Source organism: Amblyomma mixtum, chromosome 4, assembly GCF_055824585.1.
Source record: "Amblyomma mixtum isolate Tamu chromosome 4, ASM5582458v1, whole genome shotgun sequence".
Taxonomy (NCBI): Eukaryota; Metazoa; Arthropoda; class Arachnida; order Ixodida; family Ixodidae; genus Amblyomma; species Amblyomma mixtum.
In genome coordinates, this window is record NC_143015.1 from 39,088,137 (window position 1) to 39,103,560 (window position 15,424).

At 48.9% G+C, this 15,424-nt stretch overlaps 1 protein-coding gene across 9 annotated transcripts in view; it reads left to right on the forward strand.

Annotated features, from left to right (window-relative positions):
• Positions 1 to 9,281: 9,281 nt before the first annotated feature.
• Positions 9,282 to 15,424, forward strand: part of LOC149346285 (uncharacterized) — a 57,641-nt gene continuing 51,498 nt past the window's right edge. For all 9 annotated transcript variants that reach the window (XR_016292370.1, XM_089586364.1, XM_089586362.1 and 6 more), the window contains exon 1: positions 9,282 to 9,849. Coding sequence is in view for 5 of the 9 variants with exons in the window: in XM_089586359.1 (XP_089442485.1) it covers positions 9,836 to 9,849 (14 nt within the window). In the remaining 4 variants the exon portion in view is untranslated. The remainder of the gene's footprint in view (positions 9,850 to 15,424) is intronic.

Here is a 15,424-nt window from a genome sequence, read left to right on the forward strand (position 1 = left end):
ACCAATAAAAATTCAGGAAAGCATGCTCTCTAACTACAACACAGTACAAGAAACAATCATACAAAAACGACAGTCTGGCAGAATTTTTCGACTTGGAAAACGCGTATGATAACACCTCGAGGTTTGGGATTCTTCGGGACCTAGCGGACACAGGTATCCGTGGCAGGATGCTTAACTGTTTGAAAGACTTTCTTCCGGACCGTTCATTTCAAGTATGCCTAGGTTCTTACTTTCCAGAAAATTCGTTAAGGAATATTGGGTACCGCAGTGGTGCCTTCCAAGTACCACGCTCTTTGTAGGAAAAGGAATTCCATAGGAACAATAATTCCGAAGTTCATTTACTCCGCATATATGTTGATCAACTTCAAATCGCATACACATGCTCCAGCCGATCAACGTGCCAAAAACAGACATAATTGACTCTGAACAGACTTGCGGGTTGGGCAGTCAGAAATGGGTTTAAGTTCTCTCCACAAAAATAGTCGCTTTCTTTCCTTACTCAAAAGAGGTTTGGAGATGGATCCCGCCCTGCACCAAAATGAAATTATACTTCAAGTGAAACAAGAACATGAATTTTTAGGCATATAATTCGACAAAAAACTCACATTCGTACCCCAAACAAAACACGCTGAAGAAGAACGTCTCAAAATCTCTGACCATACCCAAAGTGCTCTCAAGGAAGCATTGGCGGTAGGATAGCACATGCGTGTTACACATTTTTCGCTCCTTGGTACGGTTATCCTTTGATTATGGCTGTAATATGTGCGGTCCAGAAACATCGTCATATCTAAAAAAAATTTGATCCAGTGCACAACTCAGGCCTCCGCCTCTCGTGCGGCGCATGCAGAACATGTCCCATAGTCCGCCTCTATTGTGAAACAAATGAACCTCCTCTTGAAGTTGGAGGAACGGCTCTGACTTGTGCGTATATTCTTGAAATGAGGTCTCTACCAAAACACATGTACTATCCAATTGTAACAAAGTGTCCTTCCAGATTAATATTCAATAATAAACCGCAAGCTACCAGGCCACTACTCTTGCGATTTGAAGATATGTGCCCGGTCTCAACATATTCTACACAATACCAGGTGCTGCACAAATGCAACGTCCACTACCTCCATGGTACCATTTTCCTGCAATGTGTTATGTCACTCATAAGCAGGCTACAAAAAAAAAACTCCACACGAACATGTCATTCAGGAATTCCTTGACTCGAAGAAAAATACCGAGGCTTTGCGGACTTTTATACAGATGGCTCGAAAACAAATGTTTACTTCGGAAATGCAGTGGTCCAAAGGAACGGGAGGAAATACCACGACTTCCGCAGAGTATATCCATCGTGATTGCGGAATGTGACGCAGTCTCCGTGGGCGTAAAAAAAAATTAAATGATAACCACAGAAACAGCATTATTTACACAGTTTCGCTTAGCGTACTTACAGTTCTTTAGTCTAGAAATGCAATCTCCTCGCTGTTTGGTGACACCATAAACAGCATAACAAGAGCCATAACTCAAGGAGAAATCTAAAAGCTCTGCTGGGCACCGAATCATGTTGGAATTAGAGGCAACGAGAGAGCAGACTTGTGTGCTCCTCAATCTGGCGTTAAGCAGAGAAACAAGTGAACCTACCCTTTATGGACTGCACGAACATAGTACATCGGAAATTAAGGAAAAAATGGCAGTTGGCTTCGAAAAAAGAAGTAACAACAAACTACACTTCGCAGAGCCAGTTTTAGGTGAATGGAAGTCATGTTTGTCCCAGGAGCGTTTCATTGAAGTTATTTTATGTCGTCTCTATAAGGCCACGCACACCTTACGCACAACTTTCTATTGACAAGAGAAGACAGTTCGTAAAAAATGTGGATATAAACTAACAGTTAATCACATTTTATACTCATGCACTAATCTTGAAAAACTTAGGAAAAATAGTTTAATCAGTTTTATAACGAACACATCCTTTTAAACCCAATCCTGCTCTTGGGGAAAGGTACAGTTGTTGACACGTCTTGTGTTTTAACCTTTTTAAGAGAAGCATGTTTTCTGTGCAAACTCTAAATTTCTACCAACATCTTCGCTCCATTCTTTCATACCCTCAGCAATTTTCTCACTCCTTGCGAAGAAGGCTGAAGTTCTTCATTTCGGTTTTGAGCCTCGAGATCCTTGCCCAGCCATGTATCGCTGCTGTGGTTTCCCGACCGTCTTGAAAGCTCTTCTTAGCAGGCATTTCTTAAATATCTTTTGTTCGTCATCACTCGGTAGTACTAAAATTTTAGGCGCTGCGCCACCGATAAATAATCACATCTCTAAAGAACTCTGCAGGACACTTTTCTTAAACCCTGAGGTTGGCGCATGATGGACTTAGTTGCCTATGTGCCATAAAACCCAACAAAACATAAACACATCTAATCAACATATCTTTTAGGTACAAAATTTTTGTGCTACTCACTCTTAATTCATCAACGCCACAAATTGTAAAAAGTAAGGACGGTCACCAGGGTGCGAAGCGAGATTAAGCGACGGCTGCTGAAGCACTTTCATTCGCCGATATATTGAGGTAATCAAATAGGGAGCGCCATGCATACTTGTACACTGCGCTTGTTCATTATTTTACTGAGCAACATGCAATAGTCCTTTATTCCTCCCTTTCATGAGGTCTTTTAAGTCTTCCCTCTGAAAAATAAAGTGGTCACCGTTTATTACCATAAGGATGGTGGAATCGCTTGCCTGTCGAATTACAGACTGTCCAGAGCGTCATTTCTGGTGCAGGTACCAACACCGGCGACTTCTGCTGACAATCGCGGAGCATGGCCTTACTGCCCGCTACCGTCAGCGAATAGCAAGAGGCCATTTCAGCGTGGCCTACAACGAGGGAAGCGAGCAATTTCAGTTGTACTACACCATATACCTCGTGGGCTGCGCCCTATCGAGTGCGGCTCTGGGAGGGGAGCTCCTCATGCACATGTTCTCTTTCGCGCTGCGGCGTCTGGAGATATGTTTTCGAGTACATCGTGACAGCAAGACTTGAAATGAGACAAGAAGCTTGAAAAGAGATATGAAGCAACGTTAATCGAGTTAAAAATTAGCGGGCACATAAGCATGCTACGCAGCACTAAAAGCATTGGCTAACCACTGAAAGGCGTACTGAATATTTTATTTTCACTTACAAATACTCTTGGCAGCGCGGCTGTTGTAGTGGTGGAGTGTGATTTGAAAGCAGTAATATGATTGCTTCCAAATACGGCACAAAGGTGCAAAGTTCACCGCAAACTATAAATTCAGATGTTATTCAACGTAATCCATTGGGGACTCTTTATAATATTTATTTGAAGGTAAAATTACTAATCAATTCATCAATTTAAATTCGACTCCCTTTGGGTCACTGAAAAAGAAATAGAAATACGAAAGAACGTTTTCCTATGAGAATTGTCGGCAGCCTGAAGTGCAGCAGGGTGCCTGGTAGAGTCCGTAGCTGATATTTTCGAGGATGTAAATGCGGCTTGAGTCAGCTTTCCGAAGATGACATTTCTGTTTTCAAGACTATGCGAAGAGCACATGTAGAAGTCGCCATGATGCAATTACACAGCAAGCGTAATAAAGATATTAAGGACGAGTCAAGCAGCTTTTACAAAATGAGTTTCTAATTTGCAATCTAGGTTTTTTTCATTATTTTTATCTCGGCGACATATATTTGCCTAAAAGCATTGCCCCTAACACATCTTGTGTTAACCTTGGCGGACTTGCAGTATTTTGTCGCCTGTCCCTCTTTTCTTGTGCCGCTAGTTAGCAAGTAAATGGAGGATATGTAACGCCGCGAACGAGACAGATAAACGGGCGCGCTATGGCACGAAACTACATTTTGTTGTGCGTACTAGAAAGGAGTCTGATAGCCTAGGAAAAGTGATAGCAGCTACAGTGTATCGTTTTCACTGCAGGACATATAATTACCCCTAAGCCTTTTTGAGCGCGCACAACCACGACTGCGCAGTCCGTTTCTGAGCACATGTTTTTGAGCACATATCACGTGTTCAAGAAACATCATTGTCTCAATATGGCTTCTGAAAATGTGATGTTTGCCGTTTAATTCGTATTACTTGATGTTTGTGCGGTGGTCTTAACATTGCAGAAGACAGCAAGTAGCACTCTAAGAGTGAAACCTTCACGTACACAGATTTCTTGCATTCTGTTATAGGGGCAAGCGAAAAGAGGGGGTAGCCTTAAGCTGCACTTGCTTCCCTTTGTAGCCATCCCGACCGCTATCGAACTAGTTAGCGCGCCTGTCCTACCTCGTCCCTCACCGTTAGCGTCAATATCGACGTGCATCCGTCCCTTCGGTCTCCTGCCTTCGTATTCTCTGTCTCCTTCTCCAAATCAGCAGCAAACACACTACCCTCACTTCCCGCCTTATACCGCCGTCCACCAGACAGTCCGGCTTATCCGCCGTTTCACTAACCGGCATCACGGCATGCAGGAGCCGCCTTGTCTACTCCATTCCCTATATATTACTCTCTCGTGCCGAGGAAGACAAGGTGAACAGCTTCATCCGCCAAGCCTACAAGCCGGCTCTCGCACTCCTCATCTCCGCCCCCACTTCTCGTCTGCTGTCGATGGGCGTGCACAATACTCTTTCAGAAGTTGTGCAGGCCCATGGCATGACACAACTCGACCGCCTCTATCGTACCCTCCTGGCACAGCCGTTCTCTTTTCCCAACCGCTTGACCCCTACGTCCACTGCCTGTGTCATCCACCCTTTACTCTCCTCTATCTTCTGCATGCTTACTCTCAATCCCCTTCCGAAGAACACGCACTCTGAGAATCACGGCGCCCGCAATCTGCTCGCGCCTCCACCCTCTGGTACTAGTGCAGCACACAGTCCGATGCTGTGTATGTTGATGCGGCACCATATTTTTCACGCCCTGGTTGTGCCCTGGTTACCGTCTCCATACAATTTCCTCCTATCCATCGCCACTTTCCCTGCTCTCAGCTCCACTGTCGCAGAGGAAGCAGCCATTGCCCTCGCCATTGCTGCCAGCCCGAGCCCGTTTCATATTAAGCGATTCGAAGACCGTAGTGAGCAACTTTGCAAAGGCTCGAATCTCTTCCTGAGCGCTCAGCACCCTTGAGCACTCCTCCCCGTTTCCTGTACTGTCCCACTCCTCTGGGTTCCGGCTCACGCGGGGAACCGTGGAAATGAGGCGGCAAGTTCCATCGCTCGCGTGATTACGTACCAAGCTGGCACCCTCCACTCACGAATGGACATCCGTGACTCCCTTCTAACCTTCCATTACATCACCATTCATTACCACAACGCCCGCCTATCCCTCCCTCCCCCTCACAGGTCCAAGTCAAGTCTAAGATCCAGCAAAGCACGTGGCGCCATTTACAGGGCCACACTTTCCCCTCTCCAGCCCGCTTCGCCCTAACTCACCCCGGTGCCTTCGCACTCGATTGCATGCTCTGCAGCCATCCCCGAGTCGACTATGCTCACATTCTTTATTCATGTCCGCCGCTTTCTCGCCCCGCCTCCTTGCACCTAAACAGTCCGCAGCCGTGGGAGGCTGCTTTGGCCAGCCGGGAGCCCTATGCTCAACTGTGGCTTACGACTTGGTCAGCGGAAGTCGCTGCCAGGCATTGCATGGAGGCCACGACCAGCATCCGGAAGGCCACAGCAGCGACATCATAATTCTGTTGACTTTTTGGCCTTCGGTAAAGTTTCCTCCAGTACTACTACCACCTGACTGAGAAGCGTATGCTATATGGAACCAGAAATCGTATGGCACCACCCGCAATGGTGTACGAGAAACGGTTGCGTCCCAATTTTAATACGAAAATTGATTTTGATGAATCGAAACGGCGCAGAAACTGTTTACATCTTTGTGGACACCTACACCGCGCCTTAAAAGCAGAGGTAAGGCCTGAGAAGGGATACAATTGAAGGTGCTTATGTTCTCGATTCGATTCTCTTTCACAAACTAGCCTCCAGCTTGATTAGAACACGTAAGCTGTATGCAAAGAGAAATACTTAGACACCACCTACCCGGCATGATCGACGAATGGTTGCTCAATTTTTCGTACGAATGTAGCCGCGAATACTGACAAAACAGTGACAGAAAGAGAGAGTGAAAATTAATTTAATGAAAGGAAAGGTGGACAGGTCGGCCGGCGGTAAAGTGACCCTGGGCCTGCCACTCCACACTGGGGAAGGAGAAAGGGTAAGTAAAAGGAGAGTGAGGGTGCGACTGGAGGGTGCTGATGTCATAATACAATGAATTGCTTGGAGACTGCTCTGGGTTACAAGAGACTAAGCACACACTGGACTCTGCACTCATCTCACGAGACGACATGCAGCATATGCCTTGCTCTCTCTCTCTCTCTCTCTCACACACACACACAGACACTTACACACACACACACACACGCACGCACACACACACGCACACGCACGCACACACACGCACACACACACACACACACACACACACACACACTGCTGAAAGTACGCAGACAAACGTCCCGGCACAAACGCCTATGCACATTGTGCTCCGCACTGCATACCGTGTATATACACGCATACATTGCCCAGTACATGCAAGTTTCATAAACGGGCATGTAAGCCTATTTCACACAAAAAACCTGGACACAGTCTTCCCGGCGCACCAGCCGGCAGTGAGGTTCGGTCAGAGATTGGGCATCCGTGCAACTTCTGAAAGCATCTTCCAAAGCCCTCCTCGCATCAGTGTAGTGAGGGCAGTCGCAAATAATGTGAGGGATTGTCTCTGGATGGCTGCAGTTCAAGCAATTCGGGCTAGGTTCAACTCCAGTCTTGTGTAGGTAGCTTGTAGTACACGCGAAAGCGAACCACAATCGATGAAGTAGAGTTCCTTGATGTCGTATAACAGTGCATCGTAGGTGAAGTCACGAACATTAGTCAAGCCGAGAGAGGTGGTCCTGCTTGTGGTTTACGTCGTTCCAATCCAGTTGCATGGCCGCCAGCATGGAATGAGCCAATAAGGCTGCTGCGTCACTTCTTGAGAATTAGACTTGGCTGGAAGTCCGAACAGTATGAGCCAGCTTAGCTTCCGCAGCAGTGCTCTCATATCCCTCTCTACCGCAATGGCTGGCTATCCACTGAAGCCTGATGAATGCCGCGCTGGAATGCCTCAACAAGTATAAGTACAATGTGTCCTAATAGCTGCTCGCAGTCTCTGGTTACATGGATGTTATTGTGATTTGCTTCACAAATTGTACTACACCTTCCCACAGCTAAGAAACTCTGTATTGCACCCGCCGCTTCGCACCTCACGACGACTTTTTAACTCTTTAAGTCTACAGCGCATACACGGCTCCACAAACTCATTTAATAAATCTTTTTTACCTAGCTCCATTACACTGTGGAATGACTTACCCGATTTCATAGTTAATGAAACAGAACCCATTAAATTCAGGCAGTTATTATCATCACATTTCAAGGGCTGAGTTATTTTGTCGTGTTTTTGAGTGTGTGCATGTGTTTTTTTTTTCTTATCTAAAGTTGTTCTTGAGCTGCTGTGTCTTTCTCAGGTTAATATTTTGATAATGTTAATGTTGACCATGTATCCGGTACTTTGTATTTCTTGTTGATTTTACTGACCACTGATTATGAAACGACCTTTCCCCCCGCCTTATGTAATGCCCTAAGCCAAGGGCCCTTAAGGGTAAATAAATGATGATGATGATGATGATGATCTGCAATGTGGGTCTTGAGTCGCAAAATATAGTGTGGTTGTTTGCGGTCTGTTGATCAATGTAGCGAATGGCCTCTCGTATATCTGCCAATTTGGTTGCCGTGGATGATGCTCTATGCATGAGCCTGAATCGGTTCCTGAAGGCGCTTCCAGGCACAATAACCACTTTTGCCAAGAGGTGTTCGTCCCTGGGCCGTCGACAGAAACATTTTTTGAGTCACTGTACGTGGAGGAGATAACACCGATTACTTTAGTCCCGCTGTCGCAATGTGCGACTTTTTTTGGAATTCGTGGGAGTATGACACACAGGTTGGGAGCAGGAATAACCCACAGTTGCACTTTCGCAATCCGGCGGAATATGTAATTTGCAGGAATCAAATTGCTTTGCGTTCTATATGGCTTTCGGATAGGCTATGTCTGGACGCGCACTGCTAATATTTGCCAGGGGGCGGTGGTCATGCCTGGGCAGGTGTCGCAAACTCCTCTGTACTGGCTCCTGTTGGAAATAAGTACGGGCTAGGCAGGCGTGGGCCGGCCTCATAAAATGGGCCCCATGTCGAAGCCTTGCATGGTAGTACGAAGAACACCGTTAAAGCACGAGCCTGAGTCCTTTCCGATGTTCGCACGACAGTCAGTCTTGTCCCCGAAAGAATAGGCGCACTTTTCAGGCGACGATCGCTGAGATGGACCCCTGGATTTGCCAGTTATAAACCCTATACTGCCTGTAAAATTGCCCTGTTTTTTTTCTCAACAAAGATGCGTACTTCGTCCACGACACGCTGCGGTGTATAGTGACACCTAAGATTCTATAATGGGCCATGTGTGAAATGGCTTGTCCGTCAATTGTGACAGGGTACCACGTCACCAACTTTCATGAAAAAGCTTGTTAACAGGACGCTTTTAGTTGGCGATAGCTCAAGTACCTGACGAAGAGAGTAGGCAGACACCATGAAGACGTAGCGCTGCAATCTCGCTTGCGCTTGGGACACGTGACACTTGATGCCCATATGCAGATGTCTGCGTGCGCGAATACCGAAACTGTGTTTAGTAGTTCTTCGAATAGGTCGATCAGTACGAGGCTAAAATGTTGGACTAAGCACTCCTCTCTGAGGGACACCACGCGTGACAAGATGATGTGTTGTGTCACCTTCATCAGTCGCCATATGCACTGCGTGGTTCCTCAGATAACTTAGAATCCATTGATGTAGGCGTCCTTCAATTCCGCCTTTCTGAAGGGCGTCTAAGATTGTACCGTGCTGCAGCAGTGAGGTCAGCCAGGGGCGGGGGTGGCATATAAGTCATATAAATTTATATGAACGTCTAAAATTTCTGGGCGCTTTGCTTGCGGTGTGCGTCCTACAGCCGCTTGATGGCGTCACTGTAGTTTTTGCCGTTGCTGCTCGAGGGTCCCTCTCTTGAGTGCACAAATCCTCCCGGTGCTGGCAAAACTGTTGATAGTAGAGAAGCCTAGGAGACCCTGCTAAGAAGCCCGGAACCTGAACCCCAGCGCACCACCATCCATCTGGCGTAAGAAGCCGCTACCAGTGAATGACTGCTGTTGTGAACGTGAATTTCTAACACCGGAACGCTCCCAGTGTTGCGCGTTCGGCCGGTGAGCTACAGAGACGCTCCCCAAGGACGGCGTCCAAGCCGGCGTCTCTCCGAGCCCGCGCGTCGTCGTCGTGGAGCGCGTTGTGCGTTCGGTCCGGACAGCTACGGGAACGCTACCCGGGTTGGCGTTCAAGCCTTGCCGGCCAATCAGCCAACAGGACGCTCCTGATTGGACGAAAAGGGGCGGGAGTCAGTGCCGACTCTATTTAAGGGCTCCCGTCTCCTGTGTCTGTGTCTTTTTCCTGTTGAGATACATCGTGCTATGTATCGTGCTTCTCGCTACTTGTAAATATGTAAATACATATACCTTTTTTTTCCACGCTGCTCCTTAACCCTCCCCGTCTCTTCATTGCTCCGGCTGGTCGGCGACAGCGGACCCGCGTCCCGACGGCAACTGAGAGCCCGCGTCTCAACAACTGGATGGCAGCGCTGGGATCGAAGTCAGCTCTTCGCATCGCCTAGCAGCGTTCGCAGTTGCAAGAGCTCCCACGGTGGTGGACCCCATGATCGCGGCTCTGTGAGTGTCCGACCTTTCTTCCCTGAGGTATTTTGCCAGGCTTTTGAATTTAGCGTCAATGCTGGCAGGCTTTCTTTGGCAATGTTGTGAGTACTGATTGTTGTACGCATTGCTAAGAAGAGATAGGGGATCGGTCGAGTGTCTGAGCGCATCATGGACCTGAAATCTTTGCAAAAGCTGGATCTAATTTTGATCAGCAAAGAATTAGGGGTTGAGCTTGGGAAGGCCATGCGGGAACCGCAAATCATAGAGGCAATAATTTCTTGCGGAGCGGACGATGAAGAGCTTATCGAGACATGGGAATTGATTAAGGAAAGGAAAGCAGCTGAGAAGGAACAGCGCGAGCTGGAACAGAAGCAACGCGATCGCGAGCTTCAGCTTCGAGAGAAGGAGCTCGAGTTAGCACGCCGACAGCTGGAAATTGATCAAAGGAAACTGGACGCGGAGTCGAAAAGAGCCGAAGCCGGCGTCGCTCAGCCACCATCCCCCAGCCCAGGAGGAAGGGAAACAATCAAAATTAAAGATTTCATGCAACCCTTCCAGCTAGGCGAGGACATTGGTATTTTTTTGGTGAACTTTGAAAGGACATGCCAAAAAAACAATCTTGGGAAAGATGGGTGGCCACAGCAACTATTGAGCCTGTTGCCGTGTAAGGTAGCGGACGCGATCGGGAGACTGAGTGCGGAAGAATCGGGGGACTATGAGACCGTGAAGGCACCTTCAACACCTTTGCAGTGGTGCGCGCAGATGCGCATTTTAGGTGTGACCTACGACTGTGCTGGAATATGGAATGGTGTGTGGTCTTCGGTCGTCGAAGACATTACAGCTCGTGTGCGAAGGGCGCAGACATTCGATTTGCCTCTGCTTGAGAGGCGCTACCTGGTTCAGTCCGTCATGCTCGGTGCCTTCTGGTACCTCTGCTACACTGTTAAACCACCCCTCCGTGTCATAAGGCGAGTGCAGACTACAGTTTTTTCGTTCTTTTGGTCAGGCGGAACCGAGCTTGTGGCCCGTGCTGTTCTTGGACAACCACGGGAGAGAGGAGGGTTTGCCTTTCCAAATTTGTCCGTCACGTCCTCGCTGTTAGCGTTGAAGAGTATTTTGCGTATCCTGCTAGGAAACGCGTCTCCGGCGCGAATCCTGGCTCGGTACTTTTTGGGCCCTTCTTTACGCTTTTTGGATCCGGCGGCCCCTGTTAATCATGGACCCCAGTCAGAGCAACCTACAGCTTTCTACGCTTCATCAGTAGCCTTTTACAGGCATGTTAGAGCAGTAGCGCCTGCTGTCAACATCGTTGCAGACCGTGTGGTGGACATTATGGGCACGCTATTGTTACCTGTTGTGCCGGCGTCTCGCCGCTCACCTATGCGCCGGGTTCAGTGGGCGCGTTTAGCGTCGACACCTCTCCCAGATCATCTACGTGACTTTGTCTGGAAACTTGGCTGGGCAGTGCTCCCTACTTGTGATCGGTTAGAACGGTGGTGTGTGTTACGCTCCAGTACCTGTCCGAATTGCCCGCTCCCGGAATCTAATCGCCACGCTACAGTCACCTGTGTTGTAGCGCGTGTATTTTGGCGCGCGGTTCATGCGGGATTTCGTGGGCAGGGCATTTCGTGCTTCGTCTCCCGCGGCCGCTTCCCCAGCGGCCGTTTTGCTCGCCTGTTAATAGTTGCAGGTCTTTTTAGTTTATGGCGCAGTCGATGCGCCGCGGTCGCTAGTGGCTTTCGACGCCGCGCTGTGTGGCCAATTCTCGGCCGTCTCCGACGGGAGCTGATCAGTTTTTTGTCCGAGGAACTCTTTTTCTTGGGTGAGGAAGAGTTTCTCCGACAGTGGTCATGCCCATTTATCTCTGTAAATAACGGTCGTATTGTCTTGGTTTTTAGGCCAAACTGGCGCTAAAGTATCCTTTTCAATGTTTCAATGTCCAGTTATTGCCTTTTCGCTCTTCTGACAATCGGTATATATGCATTCCTATTTTACATCGCCCATTCCTGTTAGTAACTTAGAAATGTTTATGGTACCTCTTTAATTGGCTCGCCTTACATGTGTCATGTGTTCTTGTAAATGTGAATGTATCTAGTAACCTTGGCATGTGTACATATGTAAATAAATTTTTTTCTAAACAAGCCTCCTAAAGAAGTACCACCTGTCTGCCGAGGCTTTTCGCCAGCGTTTCAGAAAAGCCACTAAGAGTAAAGAAGAGTCTTACCTCGAGTTTGGTTATAACTTGAAAACAAACTTAGTGGAGTGGTTAAAGAGCGCAGGCGTTCACGCGGACGCAGGGAAGATCGTGGAATGCATGTGTCTAGAGCAGTTTTATGACACAATTCCGGATCGAATGCGTTGGTGGATTCTCGACAGGGCCGAGGTAAACACTGTTGAGAAGGCTGCTGAACTCGCGGAAGAGTATGCGTCACGCCGCGTGTTGCTTGAAAGTCGTGGTACAAGCAACAGGTACAAGCAACGGTACCCCGCTAGGCATAGAGCCGACGAAACAGGCGCGAAGCCAGTTTTTAAGAATGCCGGAGCAGTAAAAGGGGACGACCGTCCAAAAGGAGAGGCGGACGCTAAAGTCCGAAGTGATAAAAGGGGGCAGCGCTCCCATCTGTGTGGCAGCGACCAGCCTAGGAACCCCGCTTGGTCAGCTGAGGACACAACCGTTGCTCAGGGAAGTAACGGCAGGGAAGGTTTAAACCCAGAAGCAGATGCTGCTTTTATAAGTGAGTCAGTTATCTCTCAGGAAGAGAGTAGTGAGCTCACAGGCCAGCGCAGTGAAGGAATCAAAGGGGAACCTTCTTCAATGCGGCTGGTGAGCAACAGTAGCCAATTATTGGAGGCGCTTTGCTGTAATCAGAGTGACTGTGAGTCACCTGAGTGCGTCGCTGAAACGCCAGGCCAGAACGCAACGTTACCCAAAGGGAGTGGTTCAGATACAGTTGCGGGCCAGGAGGTTAGTTTCATGCGGTCGGATAGCAATCCCCAGGAGAGCAGGTTGCTAGACTCAGCGGAAAGTAAAGTGCAGTCGGGACAATTTGTGGCTACGACGTGCAGTGACTTTTCGAAAGCGCGAGCCGATAGTTCAAATTCAGATGGGAAAGGCGGCTCGGCGCTGAGTCAAAAAGCAGATGTGAAGGGAGAAGGCACCACGATAAAGGGAGGTGTGCAAGAAAGAACAGCTAGGGCAGTTTCCGGAAAGCGGCTGCGCGCAAGGAGAGCGAAGCGAAGGGGTAGTCCTCAGAGAAAGTACAAAGGACGGGCCAAAAACGTCATAAGGGTGAAGGCACGTCAACAATGTAATCATGCAAGACTTTCACCACGGCACTCCAGATGCGATAGGTACCGCACGCAGGCCAAACTGACTAGACGGGTTCAAAGAAAGCGAAAGCCACCTGCCCCATTGCGGCGAAACTGCAGAAGTTTTAAGTATGAAAAGCTTTTAGCCCCCGTTGTCGGCAGTGTGGTGACGTCACGCCGAGACCGAGAGCCATCATCCGGGCACTGAAATCCAGTCATCCGGGCACTGAAATCCAGTCATCCGGGCACTGAAATCCAGTCATCCGGGCACTGAAATCCAGTCATCCGGGCACTGAAATCCAGTCATCCGGGTACTGAAATCCAGTCATCCGGGCACTGAATTCCAGTCATCCGGGCACTGAAATCCACTCATCCGGGCACTGAATTCCAGTCATCCGGGCTCTGAAACGAGAACATCCGGGCACCGTACGCGACTTAACGAGATTTAACGAGACTCTCTAAGCCCTCCTACGCGACCGGCATGCAAGCGCCGGTTGGTCTCCAAACGAGACAAAAAATGACTGCTGCCAGTGCCTTCTCAATGTTTATCAAGATATCAATGTGCTGTGGGTTTGATAATGCACGGAATTATAATTTCCGATTTCTAATAACGCGTGCAAAAAGCACATAAATGCCACGTTACACTTCGTTGTCATACGTGATCTCTTAGGGGCTTCGCGCATCGAAGCAAAGCCGCGCAGGCGCACAGGGGCCCGGGGGAGAAGCGCTGCGTTCAAAGGGCAAGGCATCGCGCCGAACGGGTGGTGGCGTTCCTCCCTTCCTTTACGGTGCGGTTCGGGTGTCCACCGAGATGGCAGAGAATTACTGCGCCATTTCCTTTCCTCAAAAAACCTTGCGGTCAAATGGCAAGGCATCGCGCTGAACGGGTGGTGGCGTTCCTCCCTTCCTGTACGGTGCGGTTCGGGTGTCCACCGAGATGACATTAGGCCCGTAAACATTTCATGCTTACTCTACTCTCGTTTACGGGAGAGGCAGAGATTTTTTGCACGAGGAGTGGAACGCGCAGTGGGCCACTAACAAGCGCGCACTGCCACCGCGTGAAAGAACGCAGCAGAACGCGCGCCTGGGAAAAAAAGGAAAGGAAGGGTGTTCAGGAATTGAGAAAGGAAGGCACCCAGGCATTTTTTTCGTATTCGATCTTTCCCCCTTCGCATTCAACTTTTAAAGTACTGCTCAGGTGTCGGAGACGCGCGGCCGAGGGCGGTACGAATCATTGTTGCGCGGCGTCTGGAGCTCGCAGGGGTCAACGCGCACTTAAGACCTTCGGTTTTTGTCGTGCACCGCCTGCTAAAGCTACTGTCGGTCTGCGACCACGCAGGGCGCGGCTGAAGAGTGTCACGCTGCTAAAAAGAAAGGGGCTGTTGTTTTGTCGCTATCAGGACAAGCATAGGTATCGCGATAGAAAGCCCCGAGCTAAGATTGCTCCATTTAGTAGACGCAAACTCAAAAGACCGGATAGGTGCGAACCTCACACCAAGCGAAAAGGAAGGGTGCGCAAGAAATTAAACACTTCTGAAAGGTGTCACTTGCCACCACGAACAAAGAAAAAGAAAGGACGGTTCTACCGGAAGCGTTACGCACGCGAAATGGAAAGTCGCGTCTGGCGCTCAAGGCGTAAGGAAAGGGACAAGATAGCAAGAGAAAGCAAATCGTTCTCGTCTGGTTCCTCCCGTAGAAAATGGAGAGACAATCGCAGGGAGACAGACATGCGTAGCTCTGAGGTAAAGCTGCTCGCCATTTGAACGTGCCCTCCACCGAAAACAAAGGATGATGTGAGAGCCTTTCTCAGTCTTGTAGGGTACTACTACCCGCAATACATCCCGCTGTACTAGGACATCGCCAGCGCTCTCACCAACGCTTTGCGCAAAACTGAACCAGAGCGCGTCGCCTGGAACTACGTGAAAGAAAAGTCCTTTCTAACTCTAAAGGAATCCCTGAGGAAGGATCCCGTGTTAAAGTCCCCGGATTATACAAAACAGTTCATAATCCAGTGTGACGCGAGCAACAGGGGAATGGGTGCTGTGCTTTGCCAGACCGATGATCAAGGGAACGAACACCCAATCCTTTATGTAAGCAGGAAGCTCACTGCCAGGGAAGAAGCATACAGAGCTTCTGAAAAGGAATGCGCGTGCCTGGTGTGGGCGATACAAAAACTTGCCTGCTACGTGTCTGGTACGAAGTTCATCGTACAAACGGACCACTGTCCTCTAACCTGGCTAGAACGCATTTCGGGCAAAAAATGGTCGCCTCCTGCGCTGCA